This window comes from Siphateles boraxobius, unplaced genomic scaffold, assembly GCF_051911475.1.
Source record: "Siphateles boraxobius isolate OS27281-9 unplaced genomic scaffold, OSU_SipBor_1 33, whole genome shotgun sequence".
Classification (NCBI taxonomy): Eukaryota; Metazoa; Chordata; class Actinopteri; order Cypriniformes; family Leuciscidae; genus Siphateles; species Siphateles boraxobius.
In genome coordinates, this window is record NW_027508953.1 from 1865001 (window position 1) to 1891398 (window position 26398).

Sequence of the window (26398 nt, forward strand, 5' to 3'; positions counted from 1 at the left end):
CTCAGTGCATTATTCTGGAGTCTCGAGCTCACTCTAGTACAGGAGCGCTTATATACTCGCGCTCTCCGCCTCCCGCCCGCTCACTCACGCGAACACAATGCTGTTTGTTAATAGTCACAGACAAGCAACGTGTGGAGCGAGATAAGAACTTTGTATTCCTGGGATTCCAGCGGGATGGAGACGCCGGGCGGTCGTTCGGTGCCAAGTATTTATGGTAAGAAAAATGACTTAAATGAGTAGTTTTCATATAGGGCAGTAGAGGGCGCGCGAGTACATACGCACACAAATATATGAGACGTCAAAAAAGGTTTTCAACACAAAAAGTCAGGAGGAATAATCTGACTATTCTGACAAATAAATGTAAGTAATATATTCTTCAAATTCTTTGTATTACATATTCATATAGGGTAGATCAGGGTTAGTTACGTTTTACGGAATGTTTCTCAGTGTATCGAAATGTTAGTTGAAATGTCAAGTTCTAAAAAAAGAAAGAAAAAAAAGAACATTTTCGTAGATATTGCCCAGAAAAAAAATACTTCCTTAAATATGTCGAGAAAACAAAATCCCGCTACTGGAGCACCCTATATGGGGTAGGCTAAGTTGAACCTGCTGGCTGCTTGCCAGTAGGCTATAGGAATTTCATTACAATTTACATTCTTGAATATTTGAAAATATTTGTTCGTTGTAATTGTTAATTTACATTAATATATCAATGAGATAAAAATAATCTTCACAGCTTCAGATTTACAAGAGATTTTACATTTGTGTTTCCCTGAATCCCTTTAGGTTTAAATGGTCTCACTAAATGGGTAAATGATAGGCTACTAGCAGCAGCAGTTCAGAAACTTTAGCCTCCAGCTCTGTCCCTGCCCAATGGAAAACCCTGTTAATAGAAACTCATGCCAGTTTGTGCACAATCACCCAACCCTCATCCACCCGCTCCAAAAATGTATTAAAGGGATAGTTCACCCAAAAATTCTGTCAATAATTACTCACCCTCATGTCGTCCCAAACCAGTAAAACTTTAAGATCTTCGGAACACAAATGAAAATCTGTTTGATGAAATCTGAGAGATGTCTGTCCCTCCATTGGCAGCTATACAACTACCACTTTGATGCTTCAAAACATTCATAAGGAGATCGCCAAAACGAATCCATATGAATTTAGCAGTTTTGTCCAAATTTTCTGAAGTAGGAGTAGGCCTACAGAAAGCTCTCAGATTTCATCAAAAAGTTCTTAATTTGTGCTCCAAAGATGAAAGAAAGTCTTACAGGTTTAGAACGACATAAGGGTGAGTAATCAATAACAGAATTTTCATTTTTGTCTGAACTGTCCCTTTAAATATTACAGCACTAAGACTCCATACGTGTAGCTTGTTCATGCTTGTTCCATCTAAGACAGAGATTTAAGATAACAATAAAAGCAATCTATTAAGATCAGATGCAAATGGATGCTGCATTAAGGACAATTATGGAAATATGCAGTTCTGTTTTTCAATGTTGCTCTGAGCTCTCCTCAGGCAAGGGTGGCATGATACAGTAATAGTTTTCCAAATATTCTGACATTGCACTCATAGTCAAGGTTAAGCCTCACCTGTACATACAGGTCGAAACGATGATACTTGTTCTTTTTATATGTTGCTGGTCACACAATTAGAATATCATCAAAAAGTTGATTTATTTCAGTAATTCCATTCAAAAAATGAAATTTGGATATTATATTCATTCATTACACACAGACTGATATAAGTATGAACATGAAAAGTATGAACATGAAAAGTATGAGCATGTACAGCACTCAATACTTAGTTGGGGGTCCTTTTGCTTGAATTACTGCAGCAATGCGGCGTGGCATGGAGTCGATCAGTATGTGGCACTGCTCAGGTGTTATTTGCTCAGGTTGCTCTGATAGTGGCCTTCAGCTCTTTTGCATTGTTGGGTCTGGCGTATCGCATCTTCCTCTTCACAATACCCCATAGATTTTCTATAGGGTTAAGGTCAGGCGAGTTTGCTGGCCAATTAAGAACAGGGATACCATGGTCCTTAAATCAAGTACTGGTAGCTTTGGCACTGTGTGCAGGTGCCAAGTCCTGTTGGAAAATGAAATCTGCATCTCCATAAAGTTGATCAGCAGCAGGAAGCATGAAGTGCTCTAAAACTTCCTGGTAGACGACTGTGTTGACCTTGGACCTCAGAAAACACAGTGGACCAACACCAGCAGATGACATGGCACCCCAAACCATCACTGACTGTGGAAACTTTACACTGGACTTCAAGCAACGTGGATTCTGTGCCTCTCCTCTCTTCCTCCAGACTTTGGGACCTTGGTTTCCAAAGGAAATGCAAAATTTACTTTAATAAGAGAACATAACTTTTGACCACTAAGCAGCAGTCCAGTCCTTATTGTCTTTAGTCCAGGCGAGACGCGTGGGTTGACAAGGAATGCGACAGCTGAAACCCATGTCTTGCATACGTCTGTGCGTGGTGGTTCTTGAAGCACTGACTCCAGCTGCAGTCCACTCTTTGTGAATGTCCCCCACATTTTTGTATGGGTTTTGTTTCACAATCCTCTCCAGGGTGCGGTTATCCCTATTGCTTGTACACTTTTCTACCACATATTTTCCTTCCCTTCGGCTCTCTATTAATCTGCTTGGACACAGAGCTCTGTAAACAGCCAGCATCTTTAGCAATGACCTTTTGTCTTTTGCCCTCCTTGTGCAAGATGTCAATGGTCGTCTTTTGGACAGCTGTCAGGTCAACAGTCTTCTCTATTATTGTGTAGCCTACAGAACTAGACTGAGAGACCATTTAAAGGCCTTTGCAGGTGTTTTGAGTTAATTAGCTGATTAGAGTGTGGCACCAGGTGTCTTCAATATTGAACCTTTTCACAATATTCTAATTTTCTGAGATACTGATTTTTTTTTAAGTTGTGAGTTATATTCATCAAAATTAAAAGGAATGAACACTTGAAATATATCAGTGTGTAATGAATGAATATAACATCCAAATGTCCCTTTTTGAATGGAATTACTGAAATAAATCAACTTTTTGATGATATTCTAATTATATGACCAGCACCTGTAAATAGAAACAGCACTGATGTAAACATGCATTGATTTATTGTAAATATGCATTGAGGTCAGCAAATTTACCAATTAAAGAAAATAATTCTGGTCATAATGAAGTGGAATGTTTGATTTAGATAATAATGACATAATCTAATGACATTTCCATTGGATGCAGAAGAGTTTAGTATACACAAGGGATTTCAATATTCTACTCTCACTTTGACTAAATTCACTAGGTTTGGATGGACTGAATGTTCAGAGCTCTTTCCAGAGAGTCTCACCCACACTTATGTTCTTCTGTGGGCTGGGTAACTAAGCAACATATTCCCCCACCCCACCTTCCTGCATGATGCACCCTATACTCCTCTGCTTTGCCTGCAGTGACACGACTCGTCCAGCAGGTGACACTATTGATTCACAGACATGGCAGACTGCAGCGGCAGACAGCAAATACTGTCAATTGAATGAGTCATTCCAGGGCTGTAATGAGAGCTTTTGCTACAAGCCTCTTGAGGCAAGGACAATGTCACAGTCAATAATCCTCGTAAAGGAGCTGATTGGTGACGTCATTTGCTGGCCTCTCCAAGCTCCTCATTAGTGATTTGAACTGCTGAATAATTCTAGTGCCTTGGAGAGCCTCAGGAACAACCCTTTCTATTGGTTGATTAAAGGATAAAAAGACAACAAATCAGATAGCTAATTACACTGGTTAAAAAAGAAAAAATGAGACTTCAGAGGCGTTTCTGCACTTGTAAACAAGGTTTTACTGATACTGTCGATATTATAGATACAGCAAATGTAAAGCCACCATTTTACTCATACCTATGGACTTATGGAGTTCAAAATGGGCACCAGGTGTAATATAATAAATACTTGACCACAACATCTGTGCACAGGAACACTGACCCCCAAAAGCCATAGAAATGTGTATATATCAGTACGACATTAATTTCCCCATCAATTTACGATAGACATAAAACTTTTCAAAATGAAAACATTTAAAAATAAAACAAATTTCCTCTATTCTTCTTTAATTTCCATATCAACTTAATAGGCAACTACTAGATTTATAAGATATTATATACAGGTTTCTAAACGTGAAACTCCAAAAGGCACAATTGTCTATACAACATGTACAAAAAGAAAATAACTGTCTGGTGCTGACAAAAGAGTACAAAATAAAATAATTGGTCATCATTTATGATTGCACATACAATATGACTGTCAGAAATGTGCTTTTAGAGAAGGCTTGCAGAGCTGCAAACCTCCTGAAGTGTTTCAGTTTTACAAAGTGACACAGTTTTACAAAAAAGAGGGAGAAAGAGGTGGAAAAACAAAGCGAGAAATTCATAGGCAGAAAAGAAAGAGCTTTTATTGGGACTCTCAGGTAGCTATGACAAGTCTGTCCTCATCATCGCTGGAGGCTTCATTGTAGTCATCAGTCACTGGTTGTCTAGAGACATGTTGATGTGGTTTCACTTCACTAGCCCCACCTGCTGTTGCCTTGTGTGCAAGATCACAGCCTCTCTCATTAGAGGAGGAGGGCGAGGAGAACGAAGATGGTTGTGGTGGTGTTTTTGGTTGTTCCACCATTGCTGTAGTCTTCTCTGTGCGCCCTGTATCCTTAGATCCAGCGCTAGTGCTGATTTTAGAGACCTGCTTCGCCTCTATGGATGGCTTTGTTTTTGTAGGATCATTTCCTGCATTGGCTGGTGGATGACTGGCTGAGGGAATAGTTGGTGGTAGTGATTCTGCAACCTGTGATGGTGGAGGTGCAGACGCTACACCCCCAGGGCTACGTGGCTTGTCCTGGGCAGCAGGTAGTGGGCTGAGAGCTGATAGAGGGCTTAGGGATGGTATAAGGGCGGGCAGGGCAATATTTAGAAACTGCAGGCCAGGGATTTGTGCTGGGGAAGCAGTGCTGCACTGAGGGTTGGGGCTAGCTGCCAACACCTGCACGCCTAGGGTGGCATTTAATGGCAGACTCTGTTGAGGCACCAGCTGGCTGGAGTTGGCTAAACCCACAACACTCAAGGTCTCCAAACCCATAGGCTGCAGGGCAGTCTGGGGAGCACCAAGTGTCTGAAGCCCTGCCACTTGGCCCAGAGGGAAACAAGGCAGTACACTACTGACTGGCTCCTGGACTACCAGCGGCTGGATCGGAGAACCATCTGGCCGGGGTGAGGTATTAGGGGCTGGGAGAGGGCTGCCAGTCTGCCGGTGAATAACGCTGAGTGCTGGGATGGTTAGCTGGACTGGTCCAGCCTGAATGGGTACAAATGTGGAGTAAGCAGCCAAGCCTGCAGGAACAAGCTGGATTCCACCCACAGGTACCATGCTGTATGGAGAACGAGGGGGCTGTTGGGAGTGCAAAGGCAGGTGGCTGAAGAGATGAGTAGTGGCTCCTACTCTGGACTCGTGGATCGAACCTGCATTTGGAAAGTGCATGGGTCCCTGAAGAGGGTCAGAAGAGGTCTGAGTACCACGGTCAACATTGGCATTGCACTCACTTGCAGGCTGAGAAATGGTGCTCGACACTCCATCCTGTTAAAAAAACAATGTTATGAAAAACTTTTATCAACACTGCCAAGCAACACAAAATTGCAGTCACTGACTACCAGTTAAAATTCTATTCACCTTTTCATGCATTCAAAGCAGTTTTGCTGACGTGGCAGGCATGCGAGACTCAAGACATTTGAATGAATATGGGGTCGGGTACTGGTATGGGGTGAGGTGTACATGTAGAGAGGGAGGGATGTACGACGAGAAAGACAATGATTGCGAGGACACGGGTCTCACCTGGCCGAGCTTGGCGCCCTTGCCTGGCACTGGGGGACTAGGGGGAACGTCAAATTCAGGGTAGTCGATGGACATCTGCCTGCAAGGTGACACTGGGCTCATCATGTGTACGGAGTCAGTATCAGAGTTCTGGGATTCTGAGGCAGGGGCGGGGGCGGGGTGGGATGTGAAAGAGGTGGGACTAGGGCCGGGGCTGGAGCAGGATGCAGAAATTGACATCTGTCTGACCAATGAAACTGGGCTCATCATAGCCACAGACTCTGTGTCTGAAGTCTGGGAGTCTGAAGCTGGAGGAGGCTGAGGTTGAGGAGCTGGGGTTAGATTCGGGCTGATGGACATCTGAGCCAGCAGAGAGCTAGGAGCTGTGTCGGCTTGGTTAGCAGGAAAATGCTGTGGGCTTGCAGAAACAGAAGGTGTTGCAGAGAGGCCAGATTCTGCCTGACTGTCCTCCTCGTCTTCCTCTTCTCCATCGTTATCTTCATCATCTGGGCCATCAGAGTCATCACCATCTGAGTCCTGTCTGTCAGCACTTCCTGCTCTTCCTCGATCACCTTTGGGGGAAAAACAAGGTAATGACCAAAAAGAACAGGAGGAATTATAAAATATAACATAGCTAATCCTAACGCATAGCTATAAAAGAGCAGGTTCTACTTGGAAAAGTCTCCTAGGAACTTTATTTTTTCAAAATGATGCACAAAATTATTTCATCACTGGGATAGTATGACCATTACTCTTTAGGAATCTTTAAGTAATGTTTGGTCCTTCTGCATAGAAAAAAAGGAATAATAGGTCTAGAAACACCCCTCTCATAATATAGGGAAGACATTAACACCTCAGACCACAAATGCAGCCTGTGCTTGACAGCTTGTGTAGAACTGTGTGAGAGGAAAACAAATATGCTCTCCGTAACTGAGACCAGAGAAAGCTCACAGCTTCTCTCTCTCTCTCTTTCCTGCTAAAATTAGATGCTGCAATTTCCTCGCGGTAAACGCTGTGTATGCCACCCACATGCACCAAGAGTTAACAAGGAAAAAGACGTTTAGAAGCTCTAATTAGACCATGACATTGCCATTGATCATCACTGCACTAGAACATAGCAAGAGACAATCCACATTTAACAGATGGTTCTATTATTATTAAACCTATTAATGGTCAGGTTGATTATGTAATTAAAAATAACTATGTAAAGGTGTAATCAAAACTATAGTTTCTGCTTTCTGAGTAGTAAAAGTGTGGGTCTTCATGAAATGAACCCCTTTATTCAATGTTTAAGACTTTTATTCCCAAAAATGCATGAGAGACTTCTACCTGAGTCTTCTGTGTCCTGGTCCTCAATAATACCCACAGAAACTCCCATTTCCATGCACTTCTTGCTGTGGGCTTTGGACTTCATGTGCTTGGTAAGGTTCCCTGCGTGGATAAAGGGAACAGAGAGGTCACTCAGGTGGGAGGCGGATGCAGGGCATGGGAGTGGTTTACATAAGCATGACATGTTCCCAAGCACTAGCTCTATGTAATGGGTGAGTAACTGATAAAGAAGTTCTTAAAGGAACGTGGGCTGGTCTGACACTGTGTGCTGTTCTGCAGTGCAGCGTGGGAAGTTCAACAGTGATGAATCATACTGGCTTTTTTTAAGAGAACAGGCAGAATCTTCATCAAAAAAAAAATGCAGGTAAGAAAAAAAAGCATAGAAACAATTTCCAGCCATCCCTAAGAATGATCTCAATTACCTAACTGATCTCACATTTCATTAAAACTTCATTTAAACGTTTAAGTTAAAAACCTGTTTAGATTTGTCCTTATGCAATTGTATGAGTTGGGTATTTATGATGGTAGACATGAAACAGAGTTATTATGGATTAAAATGAAGTCAGTTTTTAGTATCTTCTTTTTCCTGTTCATTGATGGTAATTTTGCCAATTGAAGAAAACTAAATTTACCCATTACAGCTTTAAAATCAGTGTTTCAGGCTGAACCCACCTTTAGTCTTGAAAGAGAAGTTGCAGTGCGTGCAGTGAAATGGACGAATGTCTGAATGAGTACGGATGTGTTTCCGCAGCATGCTAGGTTTCTTGCAGCGAATTCCACATTCCTCACAGATGTATTTTCCTCTTCCACGTCCCCTAACATACACATACTCCTCATTCGATTTGTAACTGAAAATATACCACAAATAGCACATCAAATCACTATTTCCTATTACATATTTAGAAAGTGGGGTAAGATAAATTTTAATATTTACAAACCCTCCGTCAAAGATCTTTACTCGTTGGGGTTCAGATTTGGAGGAGTCTCTGTCTGACTCGGTCTGATTAATTGGTTGAGTCTCTGGTTTTATCTTTCCACTATTCTCAATTGGCACAGATCTTTGCTGAATCAAAACCTGAAACAATACAAAGTACAATAATTTGTTAATCATGCATGCACCATAACAAATGCATTAAGAATAAAAAATAGCAAACAATATAAAAGCTAACTGTTAAAGCAGCATCAGTCGGGTGAAAATGCTCTTACTTTTGGTAAGATGTCCTTCAGCTTCCCAGAGTAGGTCAAGATGTCAGATTTCAACGTTGTTGTTTTTGCTTGGGTGTAGTGTATTTTCTTGGATGTCTGTTTGGAGTCGAACAAGGACATAACTACTTTGGTGGGAAGCCCCAATGGATTGGGATTGTTTGGGTTTACTACCCATGCAGAGTAGGCAGAGATCCTCTGGTCTGTCTGCTGAATATGGAGGGATTTCCTTTTCATGAGAAAACACCAGGTGAAGGTTGTAGCTGTTTTCAGACTAGGGAAAGACAGGCGATGGCTGTCTCTGGTGTTGACAACGGACACCGAAGAAGCTAACTTCACTTGTCCTTGAAATGTTGAAGGCCTCAGAGGTGATTTCGATGGAGACCAGCGCTGCTCTTCAGGTTTTTCTTGTGGCTTCAGAGTGGAATTTTCTGTCATGGCATAGCTTCGAACTCCAGGTGAAGAATGTGTAGCAGGTGTTGTGGTAGGTGTTCTCTCCATCTCCTGTTCACTGACCTCAGTTGTTGTTATCTGAGATACTGGTGCCTGGGTGTTCTTTACAGCTTCAGAAATCTCTGGTAATTGTTCTGGGGCATCAGTCTCAATTGGGCTATCCACTGGCTCTGTAGTACAGACCTGTCTAACCAGCATTAACTTCCTCTGCCTGGTCATTTCTGACATCTTTGAGTTCAAATAGTTTAGAGATCTACCATCAGTGAGACATGCAGCTCCATGCTCATCTTTAGCCCGTTTCTGTGTCTTTTCCATAGCAATGTCCAGGCTGTTGGCAGGAGAAAGCATACGTTTGCTTGAGGCAGTGGATTCTTGGGGGCATAAATTTGCAGAAGCCAGTTTTTGTGTACAATGCAGTGAACCAAGGGACAGGATGCTTTTATCAGTGGTTTGGTTTTGGTCAGTGGTTTTCGTGTTGTTTTTCATCTGTATAGCAACAGACCCATGTTCTCTGTGTGCTTGGATTTCTGGTCCAATCTTTGAATTACTTTTCACAACATGTACCATAGGGAAGTTGACCTTAGAAACCGCAGATGCAGGTGCAAGGGTGTGCTCATGGGTAATTAGAATCTGTGGTACAGGTGTAGATACTGGCGTTATATGAGATGTTGTATCAACAAGTGCACCAGCAGGCAGTACAATTGGAGGCTTATTGATTACAGCCTTATAAGCTTGTTGTGCTACATAGACATTTTGCATTCCATCATTTGGCTGTGACACTTTAATTTCCTTAGCAATTGGTATTGTTATGACTGGCAATGTGATCTGCGTGCCTTGCACACCTGGTAAAGAATATGTCTGGCCTGTTTTTAGTACGTGGCAATTCATTTGGTATTTAGGTTCAAAGCACTTCTGATTTTTTTCATCAGAGCTCTTCTGAATGTCTGTCTGACCAGCCCCCACATTGACCAGAGGTTGCATGTGGCATGCCACAACCCTTGAGGTCTGATGCCATGGATGTGGAAGGCCGTGAACTTGGGGTTGTTGGGTTTGGGTTCCAAGGTTGATGCTTTGAACCATTTGCTCAGTTTTTGTTAGCGGGGCCTCTCCAGAATGTAGGACAAAGGACTGAAGAAGTGTAGATGTGTTTAGATTTACTGGTCTAGGTTGGGACCCAGAGCATTCATTGGTGAAGGGGACTCTTTGGATGGGGGGGGTCTGTTTCACTGCCAATTGAGGCTCTGGTGCAATCTTCAAGGACATTTGACGTACTAGAGGCCCTCTTCTTCTTTCAATGAGAGGCACCTGTGTAGTTGGAGGACATTGTGTAGTTTTTGGCAGGGCAGTCTGTATTGGTGGCAAAGGCCTGCTGGGTGACATGCTGCTGCAGTCAAAGGATTTGCTACGGTAGTCACAAGAAATTTCCACTGATGACTGAGTGCAGCTGATCTGTTCTGAGGTAGCGCGTCTCATCATGCCTGGCACTCCAAGAGTGTTGTTTGCTACTGGGATTGCTTGAGCTTCTGGTGGCTTCCCAACACTATCAGCCCTTGATGGGCTGTCAGATCTTGGTGGATCATCTCTGTCAAAAGAGGCTGAAATACTAGAGCACCTTGACAAGCTACTATCTCTACTGAGGCTACGAGAGAGACTTGACTCAAAGCTGGATTCACCAGAAGAGTGTTCCATTTGAGCAAGTCTGATGCGCTTTTTCTTTGGGGGGAGTTTTTCCGTCGGCAGTTTGGACAAGCTCTCACTCCTCTGAGGCCAGTTAAATGTATCTGCAGGTTTCTCTGTTGATTCTACAACTTTTTCATGAGTTTCATGACCTCTGTCTGGTTCCTCTGTCACTAAGATTTCAGGGACTTGAATGTTATTCTGGCGCACAAGCCGTGATTGGTGTACAGGTGTGCCGTCACTATTAATGGTAAAGGTTTGCTTACCATGAGGTTCCATCCCTTGGCTGGCACATTTAGGTGTTGACATTCTGTCATGATAACTTTGTGAGAAAGAATTCACTACAGCCTCTGTATGGCCTTTTACAGAGCTCTTTACTTCCTTTTCCCCAGGATCAACTGGAGATGACCTGTCAATGGACTCGGATGTCTCAAAAGAATTTGGTCTGCTGAGGGAGTTGGTGTGTCGAATGACTGAAGTTCCACTTCCTTGTCTCTGGAGGTCACCTCTTTCTTTATTTGGTGTGCTGATCTGAGCCTCTCTTATTGGAGATAGTCTTGACTCTTGGGATTCTGTAGCTCTACCAATGATTTGTATTTGTCCTAAAATAGCAGAGTTACTTAAAGATTGGGTATGGTGAGAATAAGGTCGTCCTATCAAATCTGTAGAGGCCTGGCAGGAGTCAAAACTTCTTGAACATGGAGGCGTGGTCTCAGTTGGAGATTGGTCATCATCATCTCCAACACTTTTAATTTTCCTTCTTTTTCTTACCATGAGTGGTTGCTCTACAATGCCAGTAATTACTGCATTTCTGTTCAAAAGAGGCTGCTGAATTCCACGTCCAAACACTTCTGGCTCAATCTCTCTGGCATGCATAGGCTTGTTTTTTGGACCATGCAGTTCAGAACAATAAAACTTCTTGTGATTTTCAAAATTTTCTAGTTTTCTGTAACGGTTACGACAAGTCTCACATTCGTACATTGTCCCTTTGTTTTGCTGGGGTTTTCGGTTTCTTTCTGTTGCATGCTCAAAAGACTTACTTCTCAGCTCATGTGTAATACTTGGTCCATGATGGCTCTCATCCATGGAATGAACTGAGATAAGAACGTGACCATCATTTGTGGACAAATCCTCTACTGCTATCTGCCTCACTAGGGTACGAGGATGCACAGCAGAATTTGGAGTAGAGGGAGCTGAAGAGAATACATCATCATTTAGTGAGCTAATCTTGTCATCAAATGAATGACAGATCCTTAGTGGGTGAGGTTGAGCGGTTAGATTGGGGAAGAGAGCTGACTGACCAGGTGTGGTGGGCATTGAATTACTTCTTGTAATTGGTAAACAATCCATGGCTGGGTACTGAGGTGGTACAGAAAGAAGAAATACTGGCTTTGATTTGTCTGTAGGAGTGAAAGGAGATTTTGGTATGTCCGAGTTGGAACTAGATCTTCTTACTGGTGGTTTTAGATCAAACTGAAAAGAGTCTTTAAATATGTAGGATTTAGGGGAATCAATGCTACCCCTTCGGGAAAGAGAAGTCCGTCTGGGTTTGACACTGTCTAGTTGCTTGTCATCCACAACAGCCTCGTTGTCTGAGATCAACTTTGAGATACGCTCCTCAAGAGATAGAGCTTTAGTTTCCAATGGAGGACGCATTTGTACAGAAGGAACTCGAGGCTTCTCAATAGATGCTACATGCATGACAGTTGCCACAACCGGGGAAGGAGGAACTTGTGGGGTTTTTGTAATGTCGGTTGCTGCTGGTGGAGTAATCTTAACAAAAGGACTTGGGGGACTCATAGCTTGATCTGCACTCTCAGAACGTGAAAAGTAGCCAGAGTCAGTGCTTCCAAGACTCCGAGGACTTAGCAGGCACTTGCCTTGTGGCTGTTGAGAGGAATCAGTTGCTTGTTGCCTTTGTAGTTGGGCATGGCTGCCTCCCAGTGGTGATTTACAATGCTGATCTTCATCCTCACTAACTGAATCTTGTAGAGGACTTGAGCAATCCACTTCTTTCAGTGAGGACAGAACCATTACATTGGACCGAAGGTTTGCTGGCTGGAAATCCCTTTGTCTCTGGGCTGTGGCATGTTCAGGTGCTGAATCTGTAACTCTTGGGCTGTCTGCACGCAAAGGCGAAACATTTACAGGGTGGACAACCACTTTAGGGAGAGCAGCAGTGACCTTTGGCTCACATCCTCTCTGTGTAGCCAATGTTTTCAGAGTTTCAAACACCAACAAATGCTCTGATTCTCCGTGGCTTCCTGGTACCATGCCTGCACTCTGCAAACTGCTCTCAGATAATGCTGTTAGACTGCTCTGTGAAGAATCCGGGTCTAAGTCAGCTGTACTACCTTCATCACTGTCCCCGCTTTCCTCCACATCAGAATGTGTTGGCAGACCTTTATCCGATTCTTGGGAGAGGGATCCACTCCCGGGGTCTTTAACCAAACCCAGTTTAATGGCATGAGCATGAGACTTCTTATGCTTGTATAAGTTGCTCTTTGTCTTAAATGAAAAGCCACAAGTCACACACGGGTAAGGTCTCTCTCCTGTGTGGGACCGTATGTGTTTTAGAAGCACACTTGGCTTGGCACAAGCTCTTTTACAGTATTCACAGACATACTTCCCTTGCTTTTTTGGTTTTTGATCTTTTGCAGAGATATCAGATACTTGATTTGCACCAAAGTTGACCACAGTTGTCATCTGAACAGGGTTGAAACCAGGTGTGACTGGGACTTGAATTGAGTTGGGTACTGTGGCTGACAGAGACTGGCATGTTTGAACAACAGGGGGCTGGCTTTGAGGGAAACCACTTGATCCAGATGGAACAGGTGCATGCGTCAAGTTAAGTGAAGGACCCACACTGTAGCTTTTCTGGAACCCTGGTTTGTCCTGCTGACGATTTCCTGACATGTTCACATACTGCTGTGTTGATTGTTGCCCTGTAGATGCCACACTGCTGTAGAAGTGTTTGGCTGTGTTGAATTGTGGCATAAATGAGGGTTGTGAATGGACATTGAAATTAACAGCAGGCATAGCCACAGCATAGTCTGAATACGTGACAGGAATGGAAACTGATTTTCCAAGATGTCTTATTGGACTGCTGTTCTTCCTTTCTTTCAGTGTATTGAAATCTGGCTCCATAGCCTTGAGCAATACCTCAAGGGGAGCACTTGTGTGAGAGGGAGATGCGTTTTTATTGCTGCTGTTGCCACACCAGCTTTTTGTCCGCACTGGCCCTGCAGCACAAGGTTCTTCTTCAGAACTTTTGTGGCTGAGAGCCTGTGGCTCTGAGGTTGATGACTCCTCGTGCTCCAATTTTACTGCTCTAGATTCAGATGCCTCCTGCGGTGCATCTTCAGCATCTTGAGGGTTAGGTAATCCATGTGATGGACCACTAGAAAAAGAAGAAGAGGGTGTGGCTTCCTTGGGTGAAGAGATGTTTGGAGAAATTGACTTCTTGGTTTGCGATTGCTTTTTGACAGGAGATTTTGGTATTTTCTTTAGCTGGTTTTGTACCACAACTTTTTTCCTCTTCAGTCCTTTAATGACCTCAGAGTTTCTACCAGTACTTTCATTTGTGTCTGTAGGGGGGGAGAAAAAAAGAAAGAATTAAACAACATTCAACCGTACTCTGTCCAATACCTTTTGAGATTTTATTTCAGATAATTGGAAAAATAATATATGAAATATTCCTTATTTAAATAGAAAAATCTAAAATAGAATTTGAACAAGGCTGAGGAAAAAGCAAAGAAAAAGAAACATTTGGATTACACAATTACTCGAAACGATTTGTAAAGGTTATTTTTTTTTATTATTACTAAATTAGAGACAGTTTTTGAGTTTCCGGATCCTTGATGACGTTACTCGTACAATTTTTATTATAACAGGATTATTATAACAACTTGCAACAACTGGCTTCTGAGTAATTAATTATTGACATATTACTGTAATTATATTCTTATTGTTGACACTTTTGACTATGCAGTACAGTGCATAGCACAATAACATGTAGCCTACACCTCAAATCAGACAGAAAAAGGCGCAGAAAAAGCCTTCATACCAAAAAATCAAATGAATCTCTATTAGTGTGATATATCAAGATTCTTGATCAAATTTAGTCAACGTTTATGTAATCTATCATCACACAAATTACACAGGCATTTTCCTGTCAATCTTCAAAACAAACACTCATGTGTTATTTTCTGCTTTCATTTCCTCCCCCTTTGGCAGAATACCTTTCATCATGCAAAGTTCGTAAGAAAAACAAAATCAACCATATACTGCACTTTCCACAACACCTAAACATCAACATAAACTCTACGTTTAATGGCACAAATTACCCGGAATTCTGACAAAAAGATATACAGACAAATCAACAACAGCAAAAATCTTGCTATATCAGACCAACCAAAACATACCTAAGCAATGAGTGTTGATGAATTGTAGTGTTGGCAAAGAACTTCAATTCACAATGAAAAAAAAAAATACAATCCTCTTCTTAGCAATATAAGCTGCATAGGTACCTCTGACAGCTAGCACATAGACGAGACTGTTTTGGAATCTAGAAGATCTCCGGAGCTGCTACTGAGGCCCACGCATCATTATGTACAAAACCCACTCTCCGTTTCTCAACCCTCTGTCACTATCCCTCTCTCGCTCTCTCTTTCCAAACCCTCCCTAACTTGCTCTCCTACATCTAATTCAACATTGCAATTGTGTTAGTTAGGATGAGCCTTTCCTTGTTCTATTCTTCTACAAGCTCTCAATCAGTTGGCAGAGAAAGACAATAAGACATAAGTTGCATGCAGGTGTTTAAGTGGATGAATAAGCTTATGTGAATTCGTGAAATCTGTCTCAAGATTGAACGTGGTCCAGAGACTGAGCAATAAGACCTGAGCACCTAAATCAACATCTTGCCGAAAACAAATCACTATTAATTTGGAAAAGGAAACCTGTCGTAGAGCATACACAACTAAAACTTGTTCACAAGTATGCACTGATGGGCAGAGTTTACCGTATTTGCTGTGTTTGGATTCACTGTGGTTTTAAAGTAATACTGAAGGCTCTTTGTGTGCCTGGCGCCAAGTAGTTACAAAACACATAACCAAGCCTGAACATCTGTGGCAACCCTGCACTTATTAGGGTTTCCCTTCTTTACTTTGCTTGGCATGGTTGGTGGAGAGAAGTGGTTAGCATTAGAACTACAATGTCATAAATTCCTGGATGCCTTAGAAATTCAAATATCCTGTTAGGATTTCACCAAGACTTCAATCTAACTTAGTTCTTGTTTATACCTTAATAAGACAACTTCCTAACATGTTTCTAGAGAATGAGAAAGAGGATATGAGGACATATCTGAGTTCTGAGCTAATTAACCGCCTTTAACAGATTCAGTATTTTCACGGAGATGACTGCCTGTTGTATTTTGAGTGTTATTTATATTTATATTACGTATTATTTATATATATGTATATTATTGAACCAGTTGCATTCTGATGTAACCCATCCCAACATGAAAAATAAGGCCAGGATAAACCTAATTATTGTTAATCTAATATTTAAAATGAATCCATCATGCTACGATGGTAGATGAATATGGTCATATTATTGTTACATGATAACAAAGGATTCAATTTATTTACATTGTACTTTAAAAAAAAAAGTTTATGACCTGTTGTAGTCTTAGTTTATATGAAAACATGGCACCATGGTAATGTTATGGAATTTTTTTGTTTTACTTTTTGCTTTTACATAATCTATAAAACTGTCCCAATCCAGCCTATTATGCATCAGCTCTGCTGTTTTTCCATGTATGCTAGTGAAACACAGCTTTGAAATGGCTGCTCCACGTGTTTTCTGGTTAAACCAAAGACATGTTAACTGCCATGGTGTAAAGTGTGACAGGTACAGAGTGCATGCACAACAAAGCCAACAGAGGTGCTAGAACTTCAGGAAACCCCCAGAACATCCAATGCACCATTGATAGCAACATGCTGGCAGACCAGATAACCTCAGTACAGGTACAGTCCAGTACAAGCAAAGGGTGTGGTAGAACATTTAAATGTTGAGAAGCAGAATAAAGTATGAAAAAATATTCAGAAATGTGACCTGGATTCCACACAGAAAAGCATCTACCTTGAAAACTTAATGAGCAGAGCGATTCAACTGTGGCACAAAGACCCTGCAATTCCTCTTTGAAGCAACAGACGTGCTCGTACCTCTCTGAGAGAATGAAATAGCTTAGGTACTGAATGTTTTGGTATTGAGGAGGGGGCGGAGAGAAAATTTTTCTGTGGACGTTATTTGAAAGGAACAGTCACAGAAATGTTATTTTATATTATGAATCATACCTTTGTGTTCCACTTTAGGGTCTTTGAGCTCCTTCTGTGCTTCCTCTATTTTATCTGAAACAGAAAAAGAACGAGATTTCCATTTTAGCCACATTGAAATCCGATATTGGACAGAATGAAGCAGCATTTCAAAATATAGCTTTAAAAAACAACAACAAAGTCAAAGTCAAATGTCCAATAAGTATTTTTTTTTAATGATACAACAGTATTACAGTTGTTAGAGGTGGATATTGCTGTATCACTAAATCAATAATATTATAGAATACAATACAATAATTGTAGTATATATGTAATATTAAATATATTGTGTAAATATATAATATAATATAATAATATTGGTCTGCAAAAAAAAAAAAAAAACTAGCATTCCTTCTCACATCTTACAGGTACAGCAGACATTTAATATTTCATATCATCTGCTCTGTGTGTGGGAGGGATATGCACACTGAAAAAATACCCAATTTTAGAATGCAATTACTGATTATTATATAAGACAAGCCAGGACAGTGTGTACTGAGTGTGTGTTTGTATCTATGCATGTACATGTGCTGTAAGAGGAATGAGAAGCAGTCATTTCACTACCTTAAGTCACATAGCCATGGCATACACAAATGCAAAAAAAGCATCTAAAAGCAGAACAGATTGGTGTGGTGTGTTTCAACCACATAACCTCATTACAAAGCATGAGCAAACACCGGTTTGCTTTGAAAACAATGCCTCGCTGTGAAGCGAGAACCGGAGCGATTTCGGAAAGAATCCTTGCTTGATGTTTGGAAAATGCCCTGGCCACTAAGAGACTCCCAGACGCTGCTTTGGATCACTGTAATGGGAATGACGCTCTTCACTGCAAGAGGAACAGGGTGGAGTTGCGAGGGGGTGCCCAGTGACCAATGCTTCAGCATGTAATGTCATGATGAGTGGGCTGAAGGCACACCCTTGATTAACTCCCCCAACCCTCTCTTTCTCTATGCTCAATCTGTTATATAACCAAAATAAATATACATGTATATATAACCCAATCTTTGCAAATCTTTCCCTTCAACCAACATCCAGCATCACTTACCACACACACAAAAAAAAAATGTATGTAAGTGTGCATGCTAACATTGCATGTGCAATGTGCATGCAAGTATAATTCATGGGAAAAACATGTCTCTGAGCCCGGGTTGACAAAAAAGATTTTAATCTTAACAAATAGCTGTAAAATCGGAACATGTACAATATAGTGTTACAAACAAATGGAGAAACTTTTGATGAATCTACAAACAATGAGTCATTCCTGTTATGCTGTATATTTCCATGTTCCCATTACAGATGTCTGAATATATTGTATAAAATATTATTAAATACTAATATAAATTATTAAAGTGTTTCAAGATGGAAATCATATAATTTAGTTTATTGTATCACAGCGACATTTATGAATTTGAAATCACTACATTAAGAAGTATTATGAGTTAATTACTATAAAGAAATATTCTTAATTTTTTCTTTCCCTAATAGAAGTCACAAACAACTTGTTTTCTAGAAATGCTTTCTTAAATTACAACACAAGTATATTCATTTATTAAAAGTTACAGAGCTCAAAATGTCCAACAGTATTATACTGCAAAATCCTCCACTGGAGGATCACAGTTATCGCCAATTATAACACCATCCCATTCTGCACCATCATCTGGGGGATTTCTGGATGCTGAGTCACCACAGACATTTATAGGTTGAACCGCTTGATCCAACCACACATTCAGATTTATCCTACCCTCATCCGTTTGGAGCAATAAATGGAGCATATGGACATCAGTACATGAGGGATCAGATAACAACTGTTACTTAGTGAACCGCAAATAGGACCCCCTCCACCCAACCCTGTCCCCGAATTCCTCGGGTTAGTTGGTGTTCGAGAACTCCACCAAGGATGGAAGAACTCAAAGTCTGTGAACAAGAAATCAAAATCTGAATATATTGGTTTGAAGCAAAAGAGAGTGTGGTTGCAGGTGCTGTTTCCTCAACTGTGGACTGAGCGAATGCAAAGCGGCCTCAAACACAAGAGCACTGTTGAGCCGAGTGACTTCTTTGCATACTTCAGGAAAATCATTACCAGAGATAATTATGCTTGGTTTCAACTGCTACATGAGATTAAAGCTACAATATGTAATTGTTTTCGCCGCTAGAGGTCGCAAACCTCTTACAATAACAAAGGCGTAGGTTGATGACGCATAATTCCAGCGGAATTATGGAACTTGTCGTCAAGCTGATGGATCTAATAATGTTTATGGATGGGTGAATACATTGATGTTTTTAACATGACTGTGATTTGAAGCAGGGCGTGATTGCTAATAAGAGACAGATATCAGTGCCACACGCAAGTCCCACGGATATAAAGGAATGAGGACATTTCATTCTACCGAACTACCCGCAAGTGCTGAATTACTACTCACACAGGTCACTTTATTAGACGAATGAAACTTGTGAGGTAACGCAGTGCTTTTTCACTTGGTCTACACTATCACACTAAACTGCATTTGAGTGTGTTGAAAGTTATAATGTTATTCTATGTGTTAGTTTGTTGGCTGTATGAGAACATCATACTAAGCTAGATCAACATTTGAATAACATACTGATCCTATTCTAACATTTCATAATGTTGAACTATATAACATTGATTAGTTGTATTTACATTTGGTCACCTGTCTAAATAAGTACATGCAAGAGCTCTGTCAAGTCGAAGTTTTTTGGAGGACGTGGAGCTCTCGGCATCTCGAAAATGCCAAGCTGATATTGATCCTCGTTTTAGTTCTCTTTTTGTCCCAAAGTCTGCTTGCCATGGTCCATATTGTCCGAACGAAACAACAACAACAGCGTGAGCGTGCCACACGCTGTTGTCCACATCTGTCTCCATGGTTACTATGGCAGCACGAGCGGAAACCAGGGATAACGTGGATATTACGTCATTGACAGGCGACAAGTGAACAGGGAGTCTGGGACGAGGCATCATTTAAAACTGGAATTTCTCTGAAATTAAAAATCTTTGGAAACTTTTGGGATATTGCAAGTACACAACTGCAGGAAATATACCACAGTGTGCAAGTGATTTTTGGATATTTCATTACAAAATTCTTACATATTGTACCTTTAACACCGTGTCCAAACCAGGAAAAGTTTCCAGTCACAAGTAACTTGTCTGCCCACACTGAAAAAGCAAATGCTGCATGACACAACACAATCACAACCATTAAGAACATTTGTGGTGTTTGATATGCAGCAAAGTGGAGTGAGATTTTAGACAAATGAGATCTCACTGTGCAAATCAACATCACACCAGTATTGTAATCAAGCAACTGATAAATTGTCATGTTACTTGTCACTTATAGTGGTCACAGATGCCTAGGACAAAACAGATCCAGTGAAAAAGCAGCTTATCACTTCATGCCTGGTTACACAGAAAATAAATTAGCAAAAATTATACCTTGTCACTGGGGCAATAGCCTTAAACGGACAACATTGTACCTTATCTAACCCTTAAAAGAGACATATTAGTACCTTAGAGTAGTAATATTTACCCTTAAAGGGACAAAATGTTGTTTCAAACTCATAATGCTGGGTTCAGACTACACGATACTTTTATCTATTACGATAGTCACAGTGTCAAGATTACGCAATTTTGACTCCTAAATTCTTGTCAATTTTGACAAATTATCGCTTGCCATCTTTAACAACATGTGATGTAATTGAGAAGGCAGAACTATCGACCGACAGATGTGAGCGTAAACAAACAATGGCTACCGAAGTGGCGTGTTTTGCACTGGATGTCTTGTCGTCAGAAAAACCCCAAAAAGAAAGAAACCCTGACAGTGGACACATTCCTAGATTGCATGAAGATGACAGTATGGAATCCTCCAAAGAGAACTTGGGGTAAATATATTTTTTCATTCTGTCGTAGTAGACCCTTGAGGAAACATCAGAAAGGCAGGAGTAATGCCATAGCTCCATGAATCTTTCCTCCATTGCACCAATACTGTTTGAAAGCTGTGTAAGGAAGAGCTTCTGTGCTCCTATTGGTCAATGTAACAGATGTGACGGAACCTGTCATGGAAGACCGAAAAAAAAATGAAACATGCTACTCTTTCTGTGGTGCGAATTTGGTTGTCATCAACTTGAACACACTAGATGAGATAAAACGATTGTTTCTTGCGTTCCAACGCCCCTTGTTGTTTGCAAATCCCCATAGCACCCTATGTCAAACAGATCGTGCCAAAATCGGGCAAAAATCGTGTAGTCTGATCCGTGCATAAGACTTTTGGTTAATCTTCAAAACATAAATTAAGATATTTTCTTAAAACCTGAGAGGTTTCTGCCCCTCCATTGAAAGTCCAGGTGAACAAAACTTAAAAGATCCAAAAAGTTTATAAAAAAGGTCATAAGAAAAAATCCATGAATTGAGCAGTTTAATCCAAGTCTTGTGAAGAGATACAATTGCTTTATATGATGATCTGATTTATTTTAGGCTTTTATTCTATCATTTACCTTTTGGTGGTACAAAATTGTCCCTTTAAGGGTACTACCCCAGTGATGGTCTGTTAGGGCAGAACCTGATTTCAACAAGTACAACATGTTCCTGGTCTTTGTTCATCCTGGAACAACATTCCAAACATCCAATCAGATTTGACAGACAAGTTTACAGCTTATGTCAAATTTAGACTTACAACCAGGGTTAGGTGCTTCTACATTAGATTTATTCACCTATCATGTCCATCTGATTTTAAGGATAACTTATGGGTATCCATTACCGAGCTGTTTTTCCACATTTTGTTCTGAAACGGCTAGAAAATGTTTCAAGTGTAGGACTCTATATTTGCGTTTCTAGTTTCAAAAGTCATGTTTTCACCTACATCACAAATACACAGTCTGATGACCTGACAGGAAAGGAACCTCATGACAAAATTAAGAGTGAAAGAAGAACAGAAACACTACAGAAAGTTGCTAGTCATGAACACAATGCAAAGAATCTCCTCTAGAGATTTTCTCTTCCTCTTTTCCTCTATGATGGCATTTTCAAATCATGAGTCTGTAGATGTGGTGGATCACCACCACAATGTTTCAAGAGGAACACCTTGAACTGTAGACCAATTGCTTTTGCTATTAAATGACATGAGGATCAACTGCTATTCATTGCAGTTGACATATGGGACAAACCACAGTAGATGGGCAGCAGTTCTCTCTCTCTCTCTCTTTCAATCATTCTTTCCCCATAAAACAAGATTTTCCTTCCAAAACAGTAACCACACCGAACCTGAACCTCAGATACAGTGGAACACTTAGCAAGGTGATTTGGAAAACAGAGTTGCTGCACAAAGGTGGCAAATGAGGACTATAATACAGGCTGAAATTTCCCCTGTTTAATGCTGCCATGACAACCAGAAATTCTGAAGTGGCTTTCTTCCATGAAGGAACATGCACTGGTCATCTCGACTGGTCCAGGAGACTTCATTAGATGCTAGCGCATGTGCGCTAACGACATAGAGGCTAATGGAAATTTAATGTGATCAGAGATCTGGTTTTAATGGCCGTGGCAGTAAGAGCAGCATGTGGGTATAAATATCACATGAGTGGGTGGTGCTTATTCACAAACAGATTTTAAATGAGAGCTGGACTGAGTGTACCTGTCCTAAAGAGCAGGGTCATTAGAAAAATAGTCAGCCACAGAGTGTCCGAAAGCAGTTTGATGCATATTGCACACAGAAATGGCAAGAACAGGCAAAATCAGCTAGTTCCAATCAAACTGGGTAGCTTTAAGTAAATAGAATGGAAATTTTGGAATTATTTCTTGCACATATGCAAGAGCTATGGCTATACGAACTGATTTATTACACATTTATTAAACATTAATGTATGTGTGTGTGTGTGTGTGTGTGTGTGTCTTTATATAAAGCAAGCAAAAGTATGGGGACAAAAAAATTAATTCTCTACTGCTATGTTCTGTATATGGAGGGAAATCGTTAATACATTTACCTTATTTTATCTAATGTACAATGACAAAACAGACAAATTTGTTTACAGCATCCAACTCTGCAGTGTTTAGCATGTAAATCATCAGAGGCTGGCTGTGTAACACCGCTGTTAGTTTTCCACACCACATGTTTTGACAAATAACAGACTAGGTGTCAAAAGGTTAAAGTAATTTGCCTGATAGCGTTGGACTTGTTATGGCATACAGAGGTTGAGTGCCCGCAAACCAGCCGGGCTCACACACAGAAACACTCACTAAAGAAAAAAAACCCATCATGCAATGCTTGAATCTAATATTTCGAGTGGATCACTAAATCAGAATGACTTGTCCACACACTTAACTGAGCATTTGTACGTATGTCCCAGATGTGATCAAATCAGACAACATCACTGCTGCCGGTCAATCTGTGGGAATCACATGACTAAAGCATATTATGCAACCTATTTGTCCTGCCATGCATGAAGTAACACACTGCCACAGAAAGAACAAAAGAAACATGCCATTCAGGAGGAAATATCTGTAAGAATCAAGTGAACTATAGAACTTCCTTTGTATGTGTTTTATCTGGCCCCTTTGTGCACACGTACATACTTCTTCTTTAGAAACTAATATCCGAGCATGCAAGGACTTGACGGACACACTTCCATGGGATTTACTCCAGGATTCTCCCGAATCCAGCACTGCTGTTCCCAATCCCACACTGTTCCACTGGAAGAGATGCAGCCAAAATCATCAGTTGATTGCTCAAGGATTTCCACAAACCGCACCGGATCAGCTTTATGATTTACACCCTAATATTTTGCCACAGGACTGAAATAACATCTGCCTTGAACATTTGTTAGTAATTTGTCATGTCAAATCTACTTGTTTAGAAATTGCACTCGGAAAAGCCTTTTGATTGCATGTACTGACCTTTCAGCATTTACAAAGGTCATATCACATTATTAAATGTTTTTTTCCCCCTCAGTAAGGGGAAATTAATACTTTTATTCAGCAAAGACACATTAAATTGTTTAAAAGTGACATTTATCATGTTATAAAATATACTTTTTTTAAAAACTTTCTATTCATCAAAGAATCCTGAAAAATGTATCAGGGTTTCCCCAATATAATATGAAGCAGCACAACTGTTTACAACACTGATAACAATACAAATGTTTCTTGAGCAGCAAATATGCATATTAGAATGATTTCTGAAGGATCATGTGACACCGAAGCCTGGAGTACTGATGCTGAAAATTCAGCTTTGCATTACCAAAAAAAAAAAAAATACCTATTTTACATTATATTCAAATAGAAAAAAGTTATTTCAAATTGCAATACTATTTCACAGTATTACTGTTTTTGCTGTATTTTTTGATCCAATAAATGCAGCATTTGTGAGCAGAAGGGACTAAAACATTAATCTAACATTATAACCATTTTTCTTTTAATCTTCCCATACTACCTTAAAGTGACTGGATGGTAATGCTTTTTTATTAAGAATTTGCCAGGGAACATTTTATTTCTTATGATATGACCACTTTAAATAACAACTTGAAAGTGAAACAAAGCAAAGATTAGAAGCAGCAGAGTGACCAGAGAACAGAAAGAACCCAGAGGGACAACACACAACATGTTTATCCAGTGTAGCCTATAGGCCATCCTCTTCTAGAGAAAAGACCATCACAACAGTTCACAGGGTTCCCAAGGTTTCCTTACAGGAAACTCTGATGAGCCCGAATCCACCAATCAGCACGCATGAGACAAACAAGGGAGCTGCTTACCAGAAGCAGAGTCAGTAACCTTCCCCTCCAATTACTGTCAGAAGCCACACACACTGACACAAACACATATAAACACATCTCAGACTACATTACACAACACTCTGTCTTCATTAGCTGCATCATCAAACTTCCTCTTTTCTTTCCCCCGAAATGAGTTTCCTGACTCCCCAGTCGAGAGTCAAGAAACAAACGGGAGTGAGAGCGAGACATGCATTGAGTGAGTTCTGCAGAGCTCATCTCCACAAAACCCTCAAACAGCACACACAAACATCTCCTGAAAACTGGAAGAGTTCTGAGGAGGCTCCAAAAACGCCCTTCAGGATTCGTCTTTCTGGGTGTTTGTTGGCTGCACTTTTAGGAACGTCTGGAGAGTTTGTGTTAGATGTTTCTGGAGTCAGTGGCAGAGAACGGAGCATTACTGATAAGGCGCGCTACTGCGAGCCCGGGGCCACTCTTAATAATGCATGAAAATAAAGAGACGGCTGGAATCACAAAGAATGAGAGCGACGTGAAGAGAAATGGTTTCAAATGCTGAGATGTACATGAGCTTCCTACACTTGGTTACATTTTATTTTAAGGTGACATAGTTATTGTACTTATTCTAAGTACTGAGTGATATTAATTAACTGCATGTACTTACTATAGAGTTACGGTTAGGGTTTGGTTTAGGGTTAGTAATTGTGCATAATATCCTGTTATTACTATAGTAAGTACATGTAGCAACGTGTAACAACTACACCTTAAAATAGAGTGTTACCCTACATTTTCTGAACCTCATAAATCAATGAATGTTCACAAATGATGGAGTTTGAAAAGGAAGTTGAGGTTACTACAAAAAATTAATCGTTAATGAAAAAAAATCTGACTTATAATGGAAGTCTATAAGAAGAGTTTAAAATCATGTGCACTACTGCACAAATTTTTAGTGGCAGCAATTTTATAGATGCAAAATAAGATCTACTCTCCTGAGATTTCACACCACACTTCTGGATCATGACCTCCGTGTCCCACCCACACACACCACTCGCATCTGTTACTGATATCCTGTGCACTAACATCAGCACAGCACACACTCGTGTACATCAACTCACACTTCTTATCCGCAAAGAATGCTTTCAAATCAGAACTATTTGTTGTCAACTCCTCTCTCTCTCTCTCTCTCTCTCACACACACACACACACACACACACACACACGTGCCGCGAGACTGCCCCCGCAGGAAGTGGTGGGTGGATGCAGCAGTAGACGGAGCTGATAGTGAAGTCTGCGTGGGCACGCTGGTGAAACATTGATCCAGAGCATCTTTAGGACAAACATACACCTCCTAGACAACAGTTATATTTATATTCCCATACCGCAAACACACAGGGAGAGACCATCCGACATTTAGCACACTGTACCTTTTTACATTCTGAAGAAAATATGAATGGTGTTTGCCTGTGCAATCTCACGGCCACATTGCTAGGGTTTTGTGAATGGTGTCAGGGTTTGCTATGTGGTTTTTAAAGTGTAAAATTGAGTATTGCTATGTGGTTGCTGGGGTGTTCTAAATGGTTGTCAGGGTACTGCTACATGGATTTTAGGGTGTTCTGGTTGGTTGTCAGGGCGTTGCTATGTGGTCCATGGGGTGTTCTGAGTGGTTGTCATAGTCATGATATGTGGTTGCTGGGTGTTCTAGATGGTTGTCATGGTGTTGCTATTGGGTTCTAAATGGTTTTCAGGGTGTTGCTATGCTGGTTACTAAAGTGTTCTGTATGGTTGT

General features: G+C 40.7%; 2 protein-coding genes across 7 annotated transcripts in view; both read right to left on the minus strand.

The window, feature by feature from the left end:
* Positions 1-25, minus strand: part of edn1 (endothelin 1) — a 2828-nt gene extending 2803 nt beyond the window's left edge. The window contains exon 1 of the mRNA XM_077194869.1: positions 1-25. This exon is cut by the window's left edge and continues 159 nt beyond it. The gene's annotated coding sequence lies outside the window, so the exon portion shown is untranslated.
* Positions 26-3807: 3782 nt separating this feature from the next.
* hivep1 (HIVEP zinc finger 1) overlaps positions 3808-26398 on the minus strand; it is a 60947-nt gene continuing 38356 nt past the window's right edge. For 5 of the 6 annotated variants that reach the window (XM_077194870.1, XM_077194871.1, XM_077194874.1 and 2 more), the window contains 7 exons: positions 16864-16917; positions 8381-14094; positions 8113-8249; positions 7847-8022; positions 7175-7276; positions 5867-6417; positions 3808-5611 (listed from right to left, as the gene is read on the minus strand). In XM_077194870.1, the coding sequence (XP_077050985.1) occupies positions 4451-5611; positions 5867-6417; positions 7175-7276; positions 7847-8022; positions 8113-8249; positions 8381-14094; positions 16864-16917 (7895 nt within the window). In that variant the 3' untranslated portion in view covers positions 3808-4450. Of the gene's footprint in view, positions 5612-5704; positions 6418-7174; positions 7277-7846; positions 8023-8112; positions 8250-8380; positions 14095-16863; positions 16918-26398 lie in introns of all 6 variants that reach the window. The other variant, XM_077194875.1, reaches the window with a different exon arrangement.